General features: G+C 30.7%; 2 protein-coding genes across 8 annotated transcripts; both read right to left on the reverse strand.

The window, feature by feature from the left end:
- Nucleotides 1–1,415: 1,415 nt before the first annotated feature.
- On the reverse strand, nt 1,416–3,266 carry LOC114177391 (putative strigolactone esterase DAD2). The gene is made up of 2 exons (XM_028062713.2): nt 2,802–3,266; nt 1,416–1,987 (listed from the first exon to the last, which is right to left on the reverse strand). The coding sequence occupies exons 1-2, from the start codon at nt 3,179–3,181 to the stop codon at nt 1,558–1,560; spliced, it is 810 nt and encodes a 269-aa protein (XP_027918514.2). The 5' UTR covers nt 3,182–3,266; the 3' UTR covers nt 1,416–1,557.
- A 4,522-nt stretch (nt 3,267–7,788) lies between these two features.
- Nucleotides 7,789–16,471, reverse strand: LOC114177918 (VIN3-like protein 1). 7 transcript variants are annotated; one of them, XM_028063521.2, is made up of 7 exons: nt 16,314–16,429; nt 15,235–15,289; nt 12,251–12,385; nt 11,847–11,945; nt 10,380–11,007; nt 9,549–9,859; nt 7,789–9,427 (listed from the first exon to the last, which is right to left on the reverse strand). In XM_028063521.2, the coding sequence occupies exons 5-7, from the start codon at nt 10,826–10,828 to the stop codon at nt 8,232–8,234; spliced, it is 1,956 nt and encodes a 651-aa protein (XP_027919322.1). In that variant the 5' UTR covers nt 10,829–11,007; nt 11,847–11,945; nt 12,251–12,385; nt 15,235–15,289; nt 16,314–16,429; the 3' UTR covers nt 7,789–8,231. The 7 variants fall into 7 exon arrangements, with proteins under 7 accessions (XP_027919322.1, XP_085527384.1, XP_085527383.1 ...); XM_085671258.1 differs by lacking the exons at nt 11,847–11,945; nt 12,251–12,385 and adding an exon at nt 15,984–16,097 and having other exon boundaries at nt 16,314–16,444; XM_085671257.1 differs by lacking the exons at nt 11,847–11,945; nt 12,251–12,385 and adding an exon at nt 15,968–16,097 and having other exon boundaries at nt 16,314–16,444.
- Nucleotides 16,472–19,770: the final 3,299 nt, after the last annotated feature.

Below are 19,770 nucleotides of genomic sequence, written 5' to 3' on the forward strand. Positions count from 1 at the left end.
GTGTTAAAGTATTTGGTACAATCAATTGTTAATGGTATGTCTTAAAACTCGTCAATAATGGTAGTGGTAATAGTGGAGGTGTAGTGGCAACAATGCAATGGTATACCAACGATAATGCAATAATGGGACAACAGTGGAGGCCATGACAACAGTGACACTCAGTCAAAGACAAAAGAGGAGAAAAATGAAGAGAATGAGAAGATGGAGGAGGTGGTAACAATAGTGACAACGGTTGAGGAGGACTAGGAGGAAGAAGAGGAGGAAAGGAAGAAGAATAAGAAAAAGAAAAAGGAAAAAAGAATAAGAGAGGAAAGAGAAGACATAATCATGATTTTTACATATAAATTTTATTAATGACTAAAATTGTGTAATTATTAATATCTACCCGCAAATATTTATCTACACATTTTGGTTGTCGATCATTATTGACAATTTTTTTATCGTTGATAATTATTGATAGATTTAAATAATCTGTTGGTCAATTTTACTAACTATCAATTTACCGATCGAGTTGTGGATGTTGAAAATTTTGAATTATTGATAAATTTTGTCTTTTTTTAGTAAAAGACCTTCACAAGATAAAAATAAATATTTTTTAATATCAAATTATGAAAATCTCATAGTTTTATACCTTCAAAATGTTATATCAAATCTATAGGCAGAGGTTATAAGAATAAAAATTTAAATATCAAATTATCAAAATCTCATATTTCTATAGTTTCAAAAAATTATAAAAGATCTATAGGTAGAGGTTCCCCACACAACTTAAGCCTATTTTTATAAGTTAGGATATAGGCTTTGGTTATTCAAAGGATCGAAAGCTATACTTCTGACGCTCAAGTAAAATATTTTTAAATTTCACAAAAATTAACCCTAAACATATGAAAATCTTAAATTCTTTAATAAGCTTATGTTATTTGAGAGAACCAAAACCTATCAAAATATAAGTAGCGGTCAAAGAATCGAAACTTATACTTCTACCATAAATTATTTTAAAATAGCAATGACATTTTTTAAATTATAATAAACCTTTAGACAAGGATTTCATTCCTAATCGAAACTTATTCTTACGAGTTAGGATATATGCTTCGGTTGCTTAATAACGAAAGCCTATCATAATATGAGGTTTGATTTCTCCTTTCGCTCTACAAAAACGTATAAATACGTACAAGGAAACATATGAATTTGATTTCTCCTTTGACTTATAAAAATGTAAAGACGTAGAAGGAAAACATGTGAATTGGATTTCTCCTTTGACTCTTTGAAATGTAAACACGTACCAAATATCGAAATTTCAAGGAGATGGAGTGTCTATGGGGATGGTAGAAAACAGGGGTGTGCTTGTCGGAGTGGAGGAAATTGTCATTCATATTAATTACATTTCGGAAAGAGTGGAAGAAAAATAAAGCTTAGAATGAAATACAAATACGATGCACTACTTTTTTATTAATTAATAGAAAGAAGAACACACACAAAAGGTTTGGAAAAACAAAAAACCATGCATATATAATATGCTAATAAAATATTAAAAATGTATTAATAACATGACATGTATTTTTATGAACCAAGAACATCCTTGAGCACTTGGACAAAGTGAAGGTGTGCAGTTATCTGGGGAAAATGGCCAAGCGTGTCTATCATCTCCAACCTAACTTTCCCTTTGATTTTGTTCTGCATGTACAGTGCTACGCTGAGCGGAACAGCAGCGTCCTTTTTGGTCTGAATGATAGTGCATGGAGTCTCCACCTTCTCAAGAACCTCTCTCCAATCAGAGTAGAATATGGTTTTGGCTAAGGAGAGACCAACTTCACCTCCCATGTTCTTCAACCCCTCTTCATATTTCTTCACACTCTCTTCATTACTTGGATCTGCTATCAGTGAAGCGAATGCAGAAACAAAGTTTTCATAGCTGTTTTCTATGTTGGACAGTAACTGTTCTATATCTGACCTGTTAAAGCCTCCCTCATAATCATCTGAATTCAGAAACCTACGTATAACACAAAGTTAGAAGGACTTATCCTTTTAATTTTAATTTTTGTTATCTTATATCTTAAAAATATGTTTTATTATTTAATTATATAACCATTAAAAAGCTATTCAATCATTTTTTTTCCTATGCTTCTCATAAACTAAGAGTCACTTGCAGACGGCTGCACTCGAACTATTCCAAGGGTGATCATGATCACATGTCCAAACATAATTAACATTTTACAACACTTAAAGTTAACAAGCATTATAAGTTTATTTCCTTATATTATAACTCAGGATAAAAGAAAATATTTCATTCTAAAAGTTTAATCGCGTCCAAAACCTTTCATTTTGTTACAGAATCATTTCTCTACTTAAATAGCATGTTCGAAGTTAAAACTTGTGCTTTTTTTTTTCACTGTTGTAACACAGATAAAACAAGCATGGAATTAAAACATGTCAACCAAAACTTAACAAATGAAAGGTTTTGTATAAGGTTAGTTTACGATAACTTGAAATAGTAAAAAATATGACAATTTTAATACAACCCAATTAAAAAAATTACATAATAAATATTCAAATACTAATTTTTTAGTTTGGTAACCTGTTAAATAACTTTGACCTTATCTTTTAGACGTCTATTTTTTTCCTACAGTCTCAGAACTGTAGGCGAAAGTAACGGCAATTAATGCATGTTTTCTTCACTTGTAATAATGGAGTTTCCAAAAATCCTTAACTCATTGGTGGAGTAACACGAAACAGTAACCATAAGAATAAGTGAATAGAAATTAAAAAGATGTGAGATATCAAAAATAGAGATGAAGAAAAGATACCTTGGGGAAGAACCAACGAGAATTAGGGTTTTGAAGAGTTGAGGAGTTTTGACAGAGGCAATGCAACCAATGATGCCAGACATGGAGCTTCCGACATAAGTGACAGCTTTAAGGTTCATCTCCTGCAACAGAGTGATCAAGTCATCGGCAAAAGCTTCGTATGAGGAATACTTCACAGGGTCGTAGAGTTTCTCGTTCTTCACACTTCCAGCACAAACCCAATCAAACGTAACAACACGGTAGTTTTCGGCAAGCAAGGGAACCACTTTGTCCCACATCGATTGCTCCATTCCGTAGCCATGAGCCAACACCAAAGTTTCAGCGCCAGATCCTCGGATTCTGGCATTCAAAGCCTGCGAAAGACACCTTTTAGATGCCATGTTTGGGTTACCAATGTTGGGTTAAATCTTAGAAACTAATTGTTTTTGGTAAAAAAGAAAAAGAAAGAGTTTCTTGTTGATAACACCACCATACTTTATTACTTCCTTTATATACACATGAATGGTTCACATGGAAATACTGTTTAAGTTAAATGGAAATTTTCTAAACTAAATTAAACTAGTAAGAAAACACGTTAAGAATTTAAACTACCAATAAAATACTATTATTTTAAGTTTTCAAATATAATAATATAGGTTAAAATATCTTTTTGTTCCAATTTTCGTCCATTTTTGTCAAATAGGTCCCAATTTTGCTTTTGTGCTTAAATAGGTTCCAATTTTTGTCAATTTGATTCAATTATATTCTAATTGGGTAATGCTGTTTAAATTGGTAATGTTTCACTGTACAATTACGTGTTGCATTAATAAACCGACATGACACTGTTTTAAGTTTAATCAGATGTTTAATTATAATTTATTTTAAAAAAATATGATTAAAGATCTGAATAAACTTAAAACAGTGCCACATAAGTTTACTAATGCAAAACCTAACATAGAAATGCCAACTGTACAGTGCAATGATACCAATTTAAACGGCATTACCCAATTAGGACCTAATTGAATCAAATTGACAAAAATTGATACCTATTTGAGCACAAAAATAAATTTGAACCTATTTAACAAAAATTGACGAAAATTAAGAAAAAAAAATATTTTAACCAATAATATAATATAATAAGAATTAACTAAAAATAAGTGAAGTAAGCTTATAGATTTATATTATAAAATTAAAATTTATATATCATACTTTTAAATAATGATAACTAAAATCTAATAGCAATTATTAGTTTCTTAGGAAAAAAAGAAATTGACTGAAGAAACATGATTTTTAGTCATTAGTTGAACCTCACCAGTTTTTCAACGTTGTGACCAGTGGCGGAATTTCATACAATATGTTGGGGGTGCCAAAATTTTGGTTAAATTATTATTTGGTCCATTTTTTTGTCTAAAAATATCATATTAGACCTATAGTGTTTTTTAGTTTCAATTTGGTCTCGATCTCATAAAATTAATGCAATTTTATCTTTTTCGTTAAATTTTTTCAATCGGAACAAAGATTTTTCATCAAAATTGATACTACGATTATGCCAATTATACCAACAAAGCAAATCATTCACAACTTCAATTTTGATGAAAAATTATTGATTTGATTTAATAAATTTAACGAAAAATGACAAAATTACATAATTTTTTAAAATTTAGATCAAATTGAGATTAAAAAAGAAACTAGATGACCAACTTAATATTTTTGAACGAAAATAGGAACCAAAAGAGTAATCCTAAAATTTTTATATAAACTAGTCAAGACATTGTATTTACTTTTTTATGATAATAAAAAATAATAAAATTACAATAATTATTATTATAATTATAAAATTAGATATAAATAATTTTTATAATTTTAGTATAATTAATGGTTCAATTTTAAAAAATAAAAAATAATTAAATTAAACAAATAACCATTTAAAAATAATATTAATAAAATAATTATTTTTATTTAAAAAATGTTTAAAAAATTAAATTAAAAAATAAATGTGAAAAAGAAAACATAAAAAATATAAATGTGTAAATATTTATTAAAATATTAAATTTGAAAAAAATTATTTAAAATTATATATTAAATTAAATTTAACCAAAAAAAATTGGGGGGCCATGGCCCCCCTTAGTCCCAACGTAGTTCCGTCTCTGGTTGTGACATTGGGGAAGCGTGAATTGGGTGCCTTTTGTTTGATATAAAGTAAAAGTCAAATTTAAGAAATAAATAAAAAGTGGAAATTAGATTGACGTCAACGTCGTTATGTTTGATGACTCCGTACGGCGCGGGCAGCGAGAGCACACAGTTCCGACTAAACCGTTTTCTTCTATCAAATTTTAGTTAATTATTACTAATCACTGAAAATAGTTCCAAATTATACATGTATTTTTTTTAAAATTTAATAATATATTATTTTCACGAGAAAAAATTCTAAAGAAAAGTGTTTATATTTTATTAGAAAGTAAAAAGAAAAGTTAATTTGAAATTGATTTAGAAAGCTAAATCTGTGGTAGGAAGAAAAGAGTTCATAAAATAAAGATATTATGTATTTAATTTATCAACACTAATTAAAATCACGGATATGGTGGAACCCGCAAAATTTGTTGAAATCCTTGACATTAGGTATGGTGGGGTTTTATTTTCTATTATTCATAGGCAATAATAGCAAGCTTACAACTATTTTCTCACAATGAATGATTAGTTTTGTAACTATTAGTTATGTCTCAATTTTGGACAAAAATCCTAATCTCTAAATTACCCAAAAGCTAATAATTGTGTTCAATAAATTTATTCATTACTATTTTCAGAAAAATATGAAATAATTGCCACATATGTTTAAATTAGTTTGTATATGAATTGAAAATTATATTTGAGTAAGTTAAAAAAAATAAAAATAAAAACTCATACATTAGTTTATGCAAAGTCAATATTAAATTATGAAAAAAAAATTATCATAAATGCAAAGAAAAGTAAGCAATCATGTGTGTGGGAAACATGTTTATTCATAACGTGTAAAACATACAAAACATGAGAGTTATAGTTATATTTAACAAATAATTACATTTTCATTCTACTATCATTTTTTGTTGTGGGGAATTTACACAAGAACCATAAAAAGTCATTGTCATTATAATTTTTAATAATATTCATGCTAGTTTCAAATTTTATTTTGATTAAATTAATTAAATTTTAAATTATTTTTTGTTATTTTCAATTTTTGTGTTAAAGGAAGAATCTAGGTATATCTAAAATATCATTTACGATGATTATGGGATACTTATGTCCATGAATAGATGATACGAAATATAATCTCCAAATAACATATACGACATCAAAATATTTAATATATAGAAACACTAATAGCAAGTCTAAGTTATTTTTTTTGTACTGAAAATCACAAACATCATAATGTCTGATACTTTTAAAATTGATTACGAACAGGTTTACAAATTCCTTTTGCAAGAGCCTCCTATAACTGGACTTTTGAGTGTTTGTTTTCATGAATCTTTTTCGCTTCAACACCCTGCTCCTGCTTCATCTTTTTGTTCATTCTTGTTTGGTATAAGGCTTGTATAGTAGACTTTTGAAAATCATTTAGCGTGCATGCTCTACACGCTTTCACGCTAAAAGACACGCAATAATTAATGATTTATCTTTTTCATACCTCCAAATAATGAACCAAAATCTGTGTAATTGAAAGTGTATAAATGTAATACTTGACTGACTTAAGATTTTTGATCCGTCGGCATGTCAATCATTTTTTCATTATGGAAAGTCTGTTTCATTATTAGGTATATTGATTGGTTAACATTTTTCTAAGCGAAGAAAAATAGGTTGTTCTTTATTTTCTTTCTGCAATTCTACGAATAATGTTCAGAACACATAGTTCAAAGTACGTCGATATAAATCCCCGGGGATCTAAAAGATGTATCCAGCTGCCACTGTAAGTTTGAGTAGCCTTAGATTCATGTGCAAGCGTTTTCTGGTTTACTAATCTCCGAATCCCTCAACTCGTGGCAAGAAAGTGATCATGATTTGAAATACGTCATAGATTTTAGGATGTATGATAAAACTTAACCCACCTACTCATTAGGCAAACCTTTTATAAACGAAAATCATTTCACAACACTATAGACGGTTCACTAAGTGTTAAGCATCAAAAGAGTACTACGTGCATATATGGAGATAGACGCATACTTTTTTATAAAACATTTCTCAAAATCGTAGCACCCCTAGGAATAGGTAGGAATAGCCATTGCCTTATCAGTAACTCTAATCATATAATCATTTCAGAAAATAATAATTTATATATTGATTGACAGCCATTGATCAGTGCCACTTGATTTGTACTAATCTCTACATAAACTAACTTAGGTTCCTTTCCATGGTAAAGTACAATATTAATTACTGCTATGTGAACTGTCGATGTTTCTTCCATCTCACATGATTATCTCAAGTAAACTGATTCAAGACATCGTTTTTGGTTTCTTTGTATTAAGTTAAGGTATGCTACAAGGAAAAATGTGTGTGTATATATATATATATATATATATATATATATATATATATATATATATATATATATATATATATATCATTTTGTTCACCTGAACACGATTTCATTGTTCAAATGCTACAAAAGATGAAACTTTGAAAATGTAAATTTTGATCTATATTTTATTTAAATAGGTCACTTTTTATTACATTTTTTTAGTAATTATAAAAAAATTTAAAATCAAATTAACCCGTGCGTCGCTCTGGTACAATGACTAGTATCTAGACAAGAGCTTTTCTAGGGATAGACTATATAATGAACAATGACAGCATGGTCGAAATTGAACCCTTGCATGCATGCAGTCTGATGCCAAACGTAACCCCATAAATTATTTGACTAATTTACCTAGTTTATTGCATCCAAGTAGATTAAGGTCTCCAATACCCATTTTAAGCGTAATCAGATGAACCACTCATCTAGAAAATCACATGCAGAAGCACATTGTTTTACCCACAATTGATTGAAGCAAGTACTTTCATTAACCGGCTCATTAGTGCGGGGAACAAAGATGTCAAAAGAATGACATAAAAATCAAATCAGCAATTGAATCATGTACCTTCTTCAAATAAAGGTCATGAGAAGAAAGTTTCAATACTAACATCTTCCGTAATTAAATTCATTACCAAAATCAATAGAAATGAATGCCCCCTACATCCTGAAACTTCGTGTCCATAAATCCTCCCTCCTGGGAAAAATGAGTTACTGTTTCTGCGATCATCATTGCATATCCTTTGAGCAAGACAAACCTGTCTGCAACAAAAATGAATCCCTTGGAAGATGGATTAATTTTTAGAAAATGCCCGTACAACGAAAAACAATCAGAGGGTGATTTTTTTGGACAGAAAAAGATAAAATGGAAAGCTTGAAGCAAATGACAAACTTGTATGGTGGGTTCACCCTTAATTTGATGCCCCCGCTTTAATACTGAATCCATTTTTTTGCCTCTTGTTTGATATAATATCAGAAAAAGAGTCTACCAGCTGCCCTGCCAAACTACTCGGATCATCCATAAGAGTCTGAATGAAGGTATTAACCACCCTCCGTTCCTGCTCTGTCGCCCTTAAACTAAACCATGTTAGCAACTTCAACCTAAATTCCTGTTTGATGTGACCCTCACATTCTAGCCAACGAATTACTTTCACACAATACTCAAAGTTCTCATCCAAGGAACATGAACCATCAGATATGCGTAATGGAGAACCGTTAATTAAAGTGCTGTCACAATCATGTGTCTCTTCCATTGTGCTTGCTATCCTTTTTCTGCACATATCTAAGCGTGAATCAACAGCAGATACTTCTCCCGTTGGCCCATGGGTCCAGGTTTGAGAATCCCCACTCCCATGTGATCTTGCTAAACCATTTTTCTCTAGATCATGAGAAGCTGCATCATCGTCCCCCTCCACTGTGTGCAACAAAGAGCAACCATTATCTTCATCCCTAGAATACTCAAAAGGAGGTGTTAGCTCTTCATTTAAATCAGGAACTGAAACAACATTTAAATCAAGGCCTCTAGAAACTGAGGGCAACTGTGCTTCTGGAATTCTTGGTTTATCTAACCGTTCACTCTGACCACAGCAATTTTTCGTATTGGCACAACAAAACTCTTCCAAGTAACCTTGTTCTTGAGCCCAAGCAAGACGCAAAATTTTCCCAAGGTCTCGAACCTTGAATCCATAGTTGCCCATTGCGTCATTTGGCACCATCTTGGATCCCGAAGAATTCCCCCTAGATAGAAGGCTCTCTTTTTCATGATTCATAGGGACAGCCGGTGAAGGGTTGTTTTTAATTACCTCAATGCTCTTGGTAAAACACTTAGCCTCAGAATGACCCAGGTCACGTGTATCTGTGTAAGATATAATCCGAAAAGTATATTCTGTGCAAGGCTTGAGATTGGATATCAAAATCCTCCTCTGAGATTTGGGAAACACGGAAACAGGATCTTTGGAGGGTGATTCATCCCGACTCGTGTAATACCAAAGCTTGTATCCCTTAATCTCCTCAGAACATATATTTGATAATTCAATTAAAATGATTTTCACTGAGGAAGTTGTTACCTCTTCAAAAACAAACTTGCAAGCAGCAGGAAGTGAACCCCCTGCGAGTTATAAATATACCATCATGTCCAGAATAAATGAGACCGAAAAGTCAGAAATTTAAGTCCTTCCCTCAAAGTATATAATAATAATAAAAAAAAACTAAAGAGCATTAATTCCAACCTGTAGAATCTGAATTTGCATTGTGAACAGTGGCAAGCCAGCTATCAGCTTTCTCAATAGCAAGTGAACAGAGTTTCTGTATATCATTGGCAATAGGGAGTCTGCTGACAATGCCTCGAGCCATCTTGGCAGAAACGCCATTCACAGGGCCAACTTCTGTCTCTAGCTTAGCCTTCGCCTCTTGTACTATTTGATGCAAGTCTTTGAATTTTGTGGTTCCATCTAGGAGCCTGTAGCTCAAATATATCCTGTAACAGAGTACATCCACACGTCGGGCATCCTTAGCAATATTTAGCTGCTTCTTCCAACATCTGAAATAAATAAACATGAATCACCAAGCCAAAATGGATCTAAAACTTTACTTACAAACATATTAAAATTGGTGTAATAATAACTATCATCAGCAGTTATGTTATTAATAGATTAACTGCTATGTTGATGCAAGTATGATAGGAGAGAATAATTCAATAAGGGGATACATGCGTATTGTTCTCCAGTAATTTGGACACAACTCTGCTACTTCCTAAAAGTCTGAGTCTAGACAGCAAGTTATGTGCATTTTGTGAGTAATTTAATGTCACTCTTCTCCAATAAATAAACTTCTTCTATCATAAACCCAAACCGTTATTCACCAAAAACCTTAGTATACCATATATCAACAACAAAAACAACCAAGTCCATTAGGTAAGTGTTAGCTAGATGAATCAAACAATGCCAGTGTTCTATTCAAAATCATGTTTATAAACAACAAAAAACTTCAGTATATCAATAACAAGGTGGAAGGAGGAATGACAAATATTATCCACCGTACATGTAAACAAAATTACTTACCCGAGTATCCCCGTAACTTTACCACAGGATGCACAACAATAACCACCATCTAGCTGCATCAGTTGCCCATGATCAACAACCCCCACCTTTTTATGTAGAAGGGCGCATTCAATATGGCAAGACAACCCACAGGAGTCCCCTTGAGTAGACTCAGATGTGCATACCAACCAAAGACTAGGATCCTTGTTATCATCAAAAAGGTGACAAATACAGCAAGAGCATCTTCTACAGAATGTGTCATCTATAGACAGAACTGCCCTACAAGCAGCATTTTTACAGATCCAAGTGTTTGAATGGCCAAAATCAGAAGACTGGTCAGGAGGAGGTATGAGTCGAGTGGGATTTTCACCCTTCCGAGACTGCTTTCTAGATGGTTGGTGGCTGAAACTAGAAACCTTTTTGGTGTCTTGTTTCTTAATCATCTTTCCAGTTGACTTAGTTTCAGTCATCCTGCTTTTAATTGAAATGTTTTTTTTGTCCTTATCAAAACACGTTCGAAGAAGTTCCTTCTTCACACCACATTTTAGGAACTGCTGAAGGAGTTCTGAACTTTTTGAAGCACCATCTGAATGGCCGTTTTTTTCTGGAGTACTTTGCACACTGGAAGAAAGGCTTTGAACACCAGAAACTGGACAGAAAAAAAAAAACAATTGTAGTAGTATTTGGGAAAAACAATAGTTAAACTTCAAACGATTAAATTAGGGCTTGGATACACAACACAAACAGCAGAGATAGACAAAGACTATATAGGAGTAAAATATGAATGCAATAAATTATTAGTTGACTTCAGGTTCCATCAAAGAAGTGCACATGTAAGAGTGATATTTGCGAAGTTAAACCATTAGGAGTAGGGACAGATTAAACCTTCAGATCGAATACAATATAACTGATTCCATTTCTTTCCACAAATAAATCAGTCATACTTCCGCCCATGTTTTAAGGCACTTATAAGCGCCTTAGACCATTGTACATGGATGATACACTCCAGAGTTGATTGAGTAAACCAACCAAACATCCAGCAACAGAGCTAACAACACCAAATTATATAGCTAATTCCATATGAAAGTGCAAATTAAGGAGAACAATTTACAAATGATTATGTGCAAACCACGAGAAAATTTGACCACATTTACATGTTATCCAAGTACTGTTGCATACGAACTTTAAACTGCTTTGACACTATTGTGAACAAAACCATTTGACAAGAAAATACATCCGCTAGCTACTTAGAGGACAAAGTTCTTTATATGAAACATTCCCCTTTGCATCAACAGAAACAAAATGGAACCAATCCATTGTAAAATTTATAAGCTTTTGAAATCTGCAAAAACATTGAGGTTTAAATTAAGAGATGGTAATAGCAAACAACATTAGGCAAAATCATTAAAGGTGACCGGCCATAGAAACACAAATACAAAATAACTAATGCAGTTCTACTTCTAGATGAACATCTACCAAGGGAAAGACCTGGAATCAAGTTCCTCCAGACAGATTGCGCAGATTTTGAACTAAACACCCAGATTATAAGCTATCATGCAATAGGACAGATATAAGTCTCGAGCCATCCTGAAAATGGATACATTTATGACGTGATCTTCTTAATAAATTCCAAATAATAGGATCGGATTTTCACATCAGAAGTAAGAATATTCACAATGAAGACTGGTGAAGCAGAGAAGTATCAACAACGGGCTTTCTATATAGGATTAACCAAAAGTGTGTATTATTCCACACACAGCTTTATTATAATCAGGGAATAAATTAATTAACGGTACAATATAAGAGAATCCCTAACTAATAGTTATATATTTGTTCCCCTATTTACATATAATCGATATGATATGATAATCCACACTAATTAAATCAAATACCTTAAGTAAATGGAAGGTTACATGGAAAATTGATTGTGGGGGCGGAGGGGCGAGGGGGCGCTGGCTAAGAAAGCAACTTCATAGAAACAATGTAGCAACCACAGTTATAGATCTCAGATGGCACATGGTGGCCAACTATAGCAAGATGTTCGTCATTTTAAATGCAAACAAATAGTTCATACATTAGACAACTGAATACTCAAATAAAGAAAAAGAAAACTAAAGAAACTCTCGATAAATAAAGCATAATAATAAAGTGAAATAATGAAAGATGATGGTTAAGTAGCGTCAAGATTTGGTACGGAAAACTATAAGTAGAAAAAAAGAAAATAGCAGTGTGAATCAGGACGAACATATAACAGGAAAAAAAAAAGTTTGAATAAAGTGAGAAGGATCAAAGGCACCTTTTCCTGGAATGGTTAACAGAGAAGGGTTTCAAATATTATATCTATGAAGCTAAGAATGTAATAGAAAATGGAGGACAAATCGCAGCTGTATCAAGAAAACCTTGAACAATATTGTTTTAGTGGTAGAAATAGATTTTTGAAATCTAAAACATGGTAGCACTGCCATAACATGTAGAAAGCACTATTTTGACCCCTATTGAAAACGGCTGTACTATTTGAGTCCTGTAGGGGTCTAGAGCTGCTCCACTCTGCTATAACATCCAATTGACTACTATGGTGGCATCTAATGGAAAAGCATCCAAAGCTAATGCGTGGCAGATAAATTTGATATGACCCTTAATATGTAACAGGGGGTCTGTGCAACTGAAAGCACAAACCAAAGCTTTGTATTCAATATCCGATTATATCTCAACTGACATCAATTGGAATTTGAAATTTTATACATTATGTCATAAAAATATGGAATGCAATTATTGATCAATCCCTACAATAGATTAATATGTAATCATCATGTTAGAAAACCTGCTCCGTGATGATAATCATTAAAAGTGGATATTTCTTATTATTGAATATTATTACTGTAATCTAACCTTAAACGTGTGAACAAATTACATATCAATATCACACTAATAAAGAAACGTGGTTTTTTAAACACGATAGTTTCCAGGAGAAGGATGATGTACCTCATTCAATTCATTGTACTTGTTAAGATGAACAAAAAAATATTTAGTAAACATTGACACTATGGTAAGATATAATCCCAGTTTCTAATTGCAGTTCAGCTCGGTGTAGTCAAAGGGTCCACATGAGATCAGTGCCTTAGGAGTTTCTTTGTGCATCAAGTAAAGACTGCCTCTAATGCCTCATTGACAAAGATAGAAATTCTATGAAACAACAACTATCTAACTTATTAACTATATGACGCCAAAAGGCTGAACAAATTATACATAATTTTCAAGAATATTTTTTTGAACATTCAGTTCATACCATGACATCAAAACCTCTCATGACAAACTGATCCAGTGTTTGATATTTTCTGCCCAGAATTTCCTAATAAAAAGTTGAATTTCATTACAAGGTAGGTGGACCAGTACATGGTAACTGTAAATCCTACGAGGGCCCACAAGGTTCTCCCATGAGAACGATTGTTAGAGAAGTCAATATAAACCATTAATGCATCTTCACCTAATAGATTACACTTCTTAGGTAAAATAGCCAGTTTTTGGGACTCTTAGCAGCAAACAACTCATGGATTTCTAAAATGAAAACCACAAAATGTTACGCCCAAGTAGTTAGTTAAAATGGAAAATCAACACAAAGTAGTAAAAATATTTACTGACAATTTATTTCCATCCTCAGTTTATAAAAAAGATCAAATTTAACTCCCCAAGTTTAAGGGGAAAATAATTGGATACTCTTATAAATCATTAAATGGAAAAACCAAGAAATATCCCATTAGAAAAAATTAATCATAGAAGGTTTTTTCAACAATTTTAATAACCTCCCATAATATAGTCACAAAAGTTTGAGTTACTTTCAACCCATTTTGATTAGTATTAAGATTAATGTGTTATTATCATTCTCATAAATAGGGTAAGATAGAGGTTTTACAGTGCAAAACATTTCAATACAACAGGGCAGTCTGTGTTTTTTCCCTTAGAACAACATCATTCCAAATTTAAAATAAAAAAGAGAAGGGGAAGGCTATTGGATATTCCCCTCTTATGCAAACCATTGGTACAATTGTGTTCCAAAACAATATCCTTCAGATTTAGGGGGAAATACAACTATACTAATCGGTAACATATGTGTTCATAATTTATTTTTAAGAAGATATTACAAGCCCCTCTCTGATATAACATCAATGGCACTGGACCCTAAGAAAATAGCAGAATTAATCTCTAATATACTAACAGGGCACATCAGATCATTGGATAACCATATTTTACTTTACCAATAACTACAATATATTTTATCACACGGGTCAAACAAAATTCACGTAGATGATAAGCCCAGAGGGCAGAGGAAGCTTCAACACCATCTTGTTGGAACATTTTTGTTTCAAGATTCCTCATCAAGCAAGCATAAAATATTGATATGTAATAAATCACGAGGAAACAATATATAAATTACAACAATGATATATGGTAAAAAACGCTTCTAAATGTCAAGTTGTCACTTCCAAAATTTATATTTATATCATGCATTGGTCTGGAACTGTACAAAACATGGTCTTTGTCAGGAAAGAAAATAACAGTAACAACATAGTTAGACATAATCGGAATATATGGCAGCATGACATTCAAAGGAAGAACACTGGTACGTGGTAACGTAACAAAAACACTAGACACACATTCAACGTAGGTAATAGTACTTTTAATCACGTGTTCATCTTTCCCAAACTCAAATTTCAGTCGTATACTATACCATACCCAAGGTTTACTTTCAATGAACTAACACGTCAAAATAGAATACTAAAACTACACAAGCAAACACTCAGCTACATAAACCACACGAAGAAAAAACGAATTGTCATTAACCTCTAAAAGACCATACCGAAGAAGCACAGGACCATACCTTTAGCCAGGAACTTCTCTTCTAAATCCATTAACTATGATTGAACGGCCCTTTCCTGAAAAAATACAGAGATATAGCATTACTACTTTGTTATACAGGTGAGAAGATCAAAGCTGTGTCATGTAAGACTTGCCACTCCACAACGTCAAATATATAGAAAAATAAATTACAAAGTAAAGTCTCAATGTTGAAAACACGCCAAATAATGTTAACAAATGGTAATTGACAAATGTTTAACACGACAAGTAGCTTGCTTTAGCTAAAATTCCAGCTACTCAAGATCAAGAAAAAACAACTAACAATGTTAACACGAAAGTTTTGTTTTTTCTTGTTCATCTCAACTTGTACTTCAACAAACAAAAACACCATTACATTTTATAGAAACAACGACAATTCATAAGCTCAAATACAAGAATGTGGCTCACGAAAAGAACATAATAGACCCGCAATAAATGGAACTACAATGCAGGATAGGAAAATCAAATTAAATATGTTCCACACACTAAATAAACAGAAAATTAAAGGAAAAAAATTGAAATCATGCATACACAAAAATAAGCCTATCCAACCCACAATGCCTCGTTCAAAAGATTAAAATGGACATAAAGCAAATAGCATAAAAACCTACAACAACATCCCACACACCCAATTAATATGACAAAAATATTTACTTTATTTTTGCATTTGTATACTATTAAATAATACGAAAGACGAACACCGAAGAGAAGAGTGCCTCTATAAAGCCTCACACATCGCGATTTAACAGCCTCTTCCACACGCATTGTGCAGTCCGCATTGACGAGAAGTGAAATCAAAGCGTGTTTTTCTTAATTTTTCCTTTTTACCAGAAAAGGAAACACCTCCTATACACGAATAGGAACGAATACAGAATTGCAGATATTAACATAACGATAGAGGAGAAGGAAAAAGAGTGTACGAAGATATTGAAGAACAAATCTGCGGAGAAAAGAGAGCCGAAAAAATAGGAAAAAATAGAATGATAAATAATATATAATAATAAAAAAGAGCAACAGAAAATTTGGGTAAAGTGAAGAAGAGAATCTGCAGAAAAAACGCACCTTGGGAGAATGAGGAGAGTTTTTTGTTGAGAGCGTGAAAATCGTTTTGCTCCGAAGAGCAATTAATAAATCGAAGGCAAAGAAAATTCTTCGTTGTTAGTTGTTATTTGTTATTTGTTGGAGAGAGAGAGAGGAACTTGTACGAGTTGTTCACGTTATAGAAGGGAGAGAAAGCGGCGAAGAGCACGCGCGGAGGAGCGCGTGCACGAGGAGAGTAGTAGTTTGAAAGCAACAATGGTTTGGGGTTTTCTGCAGTTGCACGGTTACCGCTACACATCTACTCCCACACTCTCATCACTGTCTCATGTCATCTTCTCTCTCTTCTCTATCTATAAAATTTTATATATATATATATATATATATATATAAAATTTACGCTAACACACAGTACATACTTTTTCTTTCCTTAGTTTTCTTTCCCTTTTATGACATTCACGTGAAAGGCCATAAATGTCCTCGCAAACTGAAAAATTAAATACAAATTTATGTATACTCAAAGCTTTATTTGTTTTTTACCAACTATATATCATTCTTAAAAAAATACGGATTTATATATTGATATACATATGGAATTAATTAATAAATTAATTTAATTATTGATTCATGTAAAATATAAAGACGGGTTGATTCATGTAATTATATATATATATATATATATACATGATTTAATAAAAAGATTTAGAATTTTATTTCTGATCATAAGAGTTTTCTTATATTAACCACAAGAGAATGTGAAAAAAAAAATAAGAAATTACAAAGAGATACATTAGAAAAAGAAATTAAAGAACAAAAAGATTAAAGAAGATATTTTTGTTGGACTTTGGATAGAAGTTAATATTTTCTTATTATGATATATGTAAATATTTGAGAATTATAAATCTTAAGAACTGTACAATAGTTTTTTAGAATTTGTTAATGTAATTATTTTCTCTTTATATAACAAAATTGACTGTTGACTCTTTTTTTCAAATATTCTTCTTTTATTTTTTTTAATATATTGTTATATCAAACATACATAAAAAAACAAATTAAAATATATTCAAGAATTTTTTATATATATAATTATGAGACAGCATCCTAATTATTACTCTGTGAGACTCCTCTCGGGGATGTAGAGTTGGACATGAGAATGTTATTGTGACTTTAATAAGAAGAAATAAAATGTTTTTTTTTTCTTGTACGCATTAAAGGCAGTGATTAAGATACATCAAAACTTTTGGGGTAATAGAATCTTTTTTCATATAGGTGAAAGATTAGATTTTTCCTTCTCTGTTTTTTACATTCATGGCTTCTCAATCAAGATTCTGATTTTTTTTACTATTTACTGTTTCTTTTATCCTTCAGTACATAAAATATTTATTATTGGAGTTATAGATAGTCAAACTAAACTTGCATATATTTTTTTTGTTAAATATGTTTTAAATTTTTTAACTTGAAGTAAAAATTAAATTAAATTTATTTTTAAATTTTTAGACTGATTTAGTTATTTATTTTCAAAAATTAAGTAAATTTAATCTTTTTAACCAAGTTTATTTGATGTTTTAAACGTGTTTCTCAATTAATATTGAAGTGAAAATGAGTTAAAAGATATGAATAATTCATATACTACCATGAAATACGTTTAAAATGTCAACTAAATTTAAAAAAATTTGATAAAAATTACTAAATACACACATTATTTATAAAATTGGAGACTAAATTAGCCTAAAATTTTAAAGAATAACTATTTTTAATTTTCACTACAAATTAAAAGACAAAAATATATTTACTTTTATTTTTTTATTTGTATTTTGTTGCCATTCTGCTATTTTATTTTTATGATTCATGCTTGTTTTAGAATAATGATCTATTACTTTCTGTAATAAGATTAAAAAATACTCTGAACTGAAATAAGAAAAAGTAATAGTTGTAATCACGAATCACGATTTATCGTTTATCTTTTGATCATTGAATTATTAGGTTATTTTCACCTTGAGAATTATAGGGTTAGTTTTATGAACAATGTGAAGGTTGAAACTCCATCAATACATTTGATTGGGTATAGTATCAAAGAAAGTGACTTTTGTCAAAATCTAACACTTAAATTTTTCATATTTAAAAAAAAAAAAAACTTTACTTTCTAGTATGGTATTGGTTATTAAAAAAAAGAATAAAGAATATCATTGTTTTTATTATCTTAAATGTTTAATGATCATTAAAAGTATGTCAGTTTTATTTACAGCCAGATTCAATTAACTCATTAGTTTAAATAGTAAAAAATTGTGATTTTTGCATAGTATGAGACATATTTAGTAGGAAACTTTTTATTATCACTTGACTTCTTACAGGATTAGAAACTTTATTTTCAAAACCCAAAACCTAACTTTCCAACTAAACATTCTTTCAAATAAAAACTTTGCATTAGTGAAACAAAATTTCCACATGTGGCTAATACACTAAAATCGAAAAAACAATTATATATTAATTTAAATGTTTGAAAATATAGTCAAACTTTTATTTGGAAATATATAATATCAAAGTTAATGAAATTCACAAGATGTGACTTCATCTAATTTATTTCACTTATTGGTTCATGATTTTGCACTACATGAAAGTTATCCCCAACCATCTTTTTAATCAATATGTTAGTCTGTCATATAATGTTATGTTAAGAAAGAATACAAATTAATCACTCTCAAAATATATTTTAGATACCCACAATAAAGATAACGATATGAGCACAATAAAAAAAATATTAAGTCAATTACAATTCTTTATCAATAAAACATACAAAATAAACAATGATTATAGGTGGTACACATTTAAGAATTTTCCAAATTATAAAAAAAATCAAAGTGTTGCCAAATTTTGAAAAATCATACTTATTGAACAATTATTTATCCAGTAAAATCTATTTCTAAAATTATTTATTTAAATTGCATTTTTTCTTTATTATTTAAATTTTGCTAGAATAATGAGTTTTAGTTTTAATTGTTAATGTGTATATTCCAAAAGCTTGTAAATAAAAACAAATTTAAATCAATACAAAACAAAAATATAATCTTAATTCAATCGTTAAATGGAAGCCTTAAAATTTTACAATTGGTGAAATGCACTTTTTATTTCCACGGTTGGTGGAGGTACCAAAACACTATAATGTTCTAATATATTCTATGTGAGAGTTTTGGTATTTTCAATAAAAAAACAATAAAATTATGAGCAATATGTCAATATAATATTCACCTCATTAATTTAAAACATTGCATAATTCATAAAAAAAAAAATCAAAATGTGAGTGTATAAAAATAAATATTTATAGCACTCTATGAAATTCATGATAAACTATTGAGAATATATAATCTTTTTATAAATTAAAGGATTTATACAATACAAAAATTATATACCTATTAACAATAACTCTATCTCCAGTCTCTATGCTTCACATTTCTCCTAATATTATCATTTAGTCTTGTATAAC

This window comes from Vigna unguiculata, chromosome 3 (assembly GCF_037176805.1).
Source record: "Vigna unguiculata cultivar grain cowpea cultivar isolate G323 ecotype 2 chromosome 3, ASM3717680v1, whole genome shotgun sequence".
In the NCBI taxonomy this organism is placed as follows: domain Eukaryota; kingdom Viridiplantae; phylum Streptophyta; class Magnoliopsida; order Fabales; family Fabaceae; genus Vigna; species Vigna unguiculata.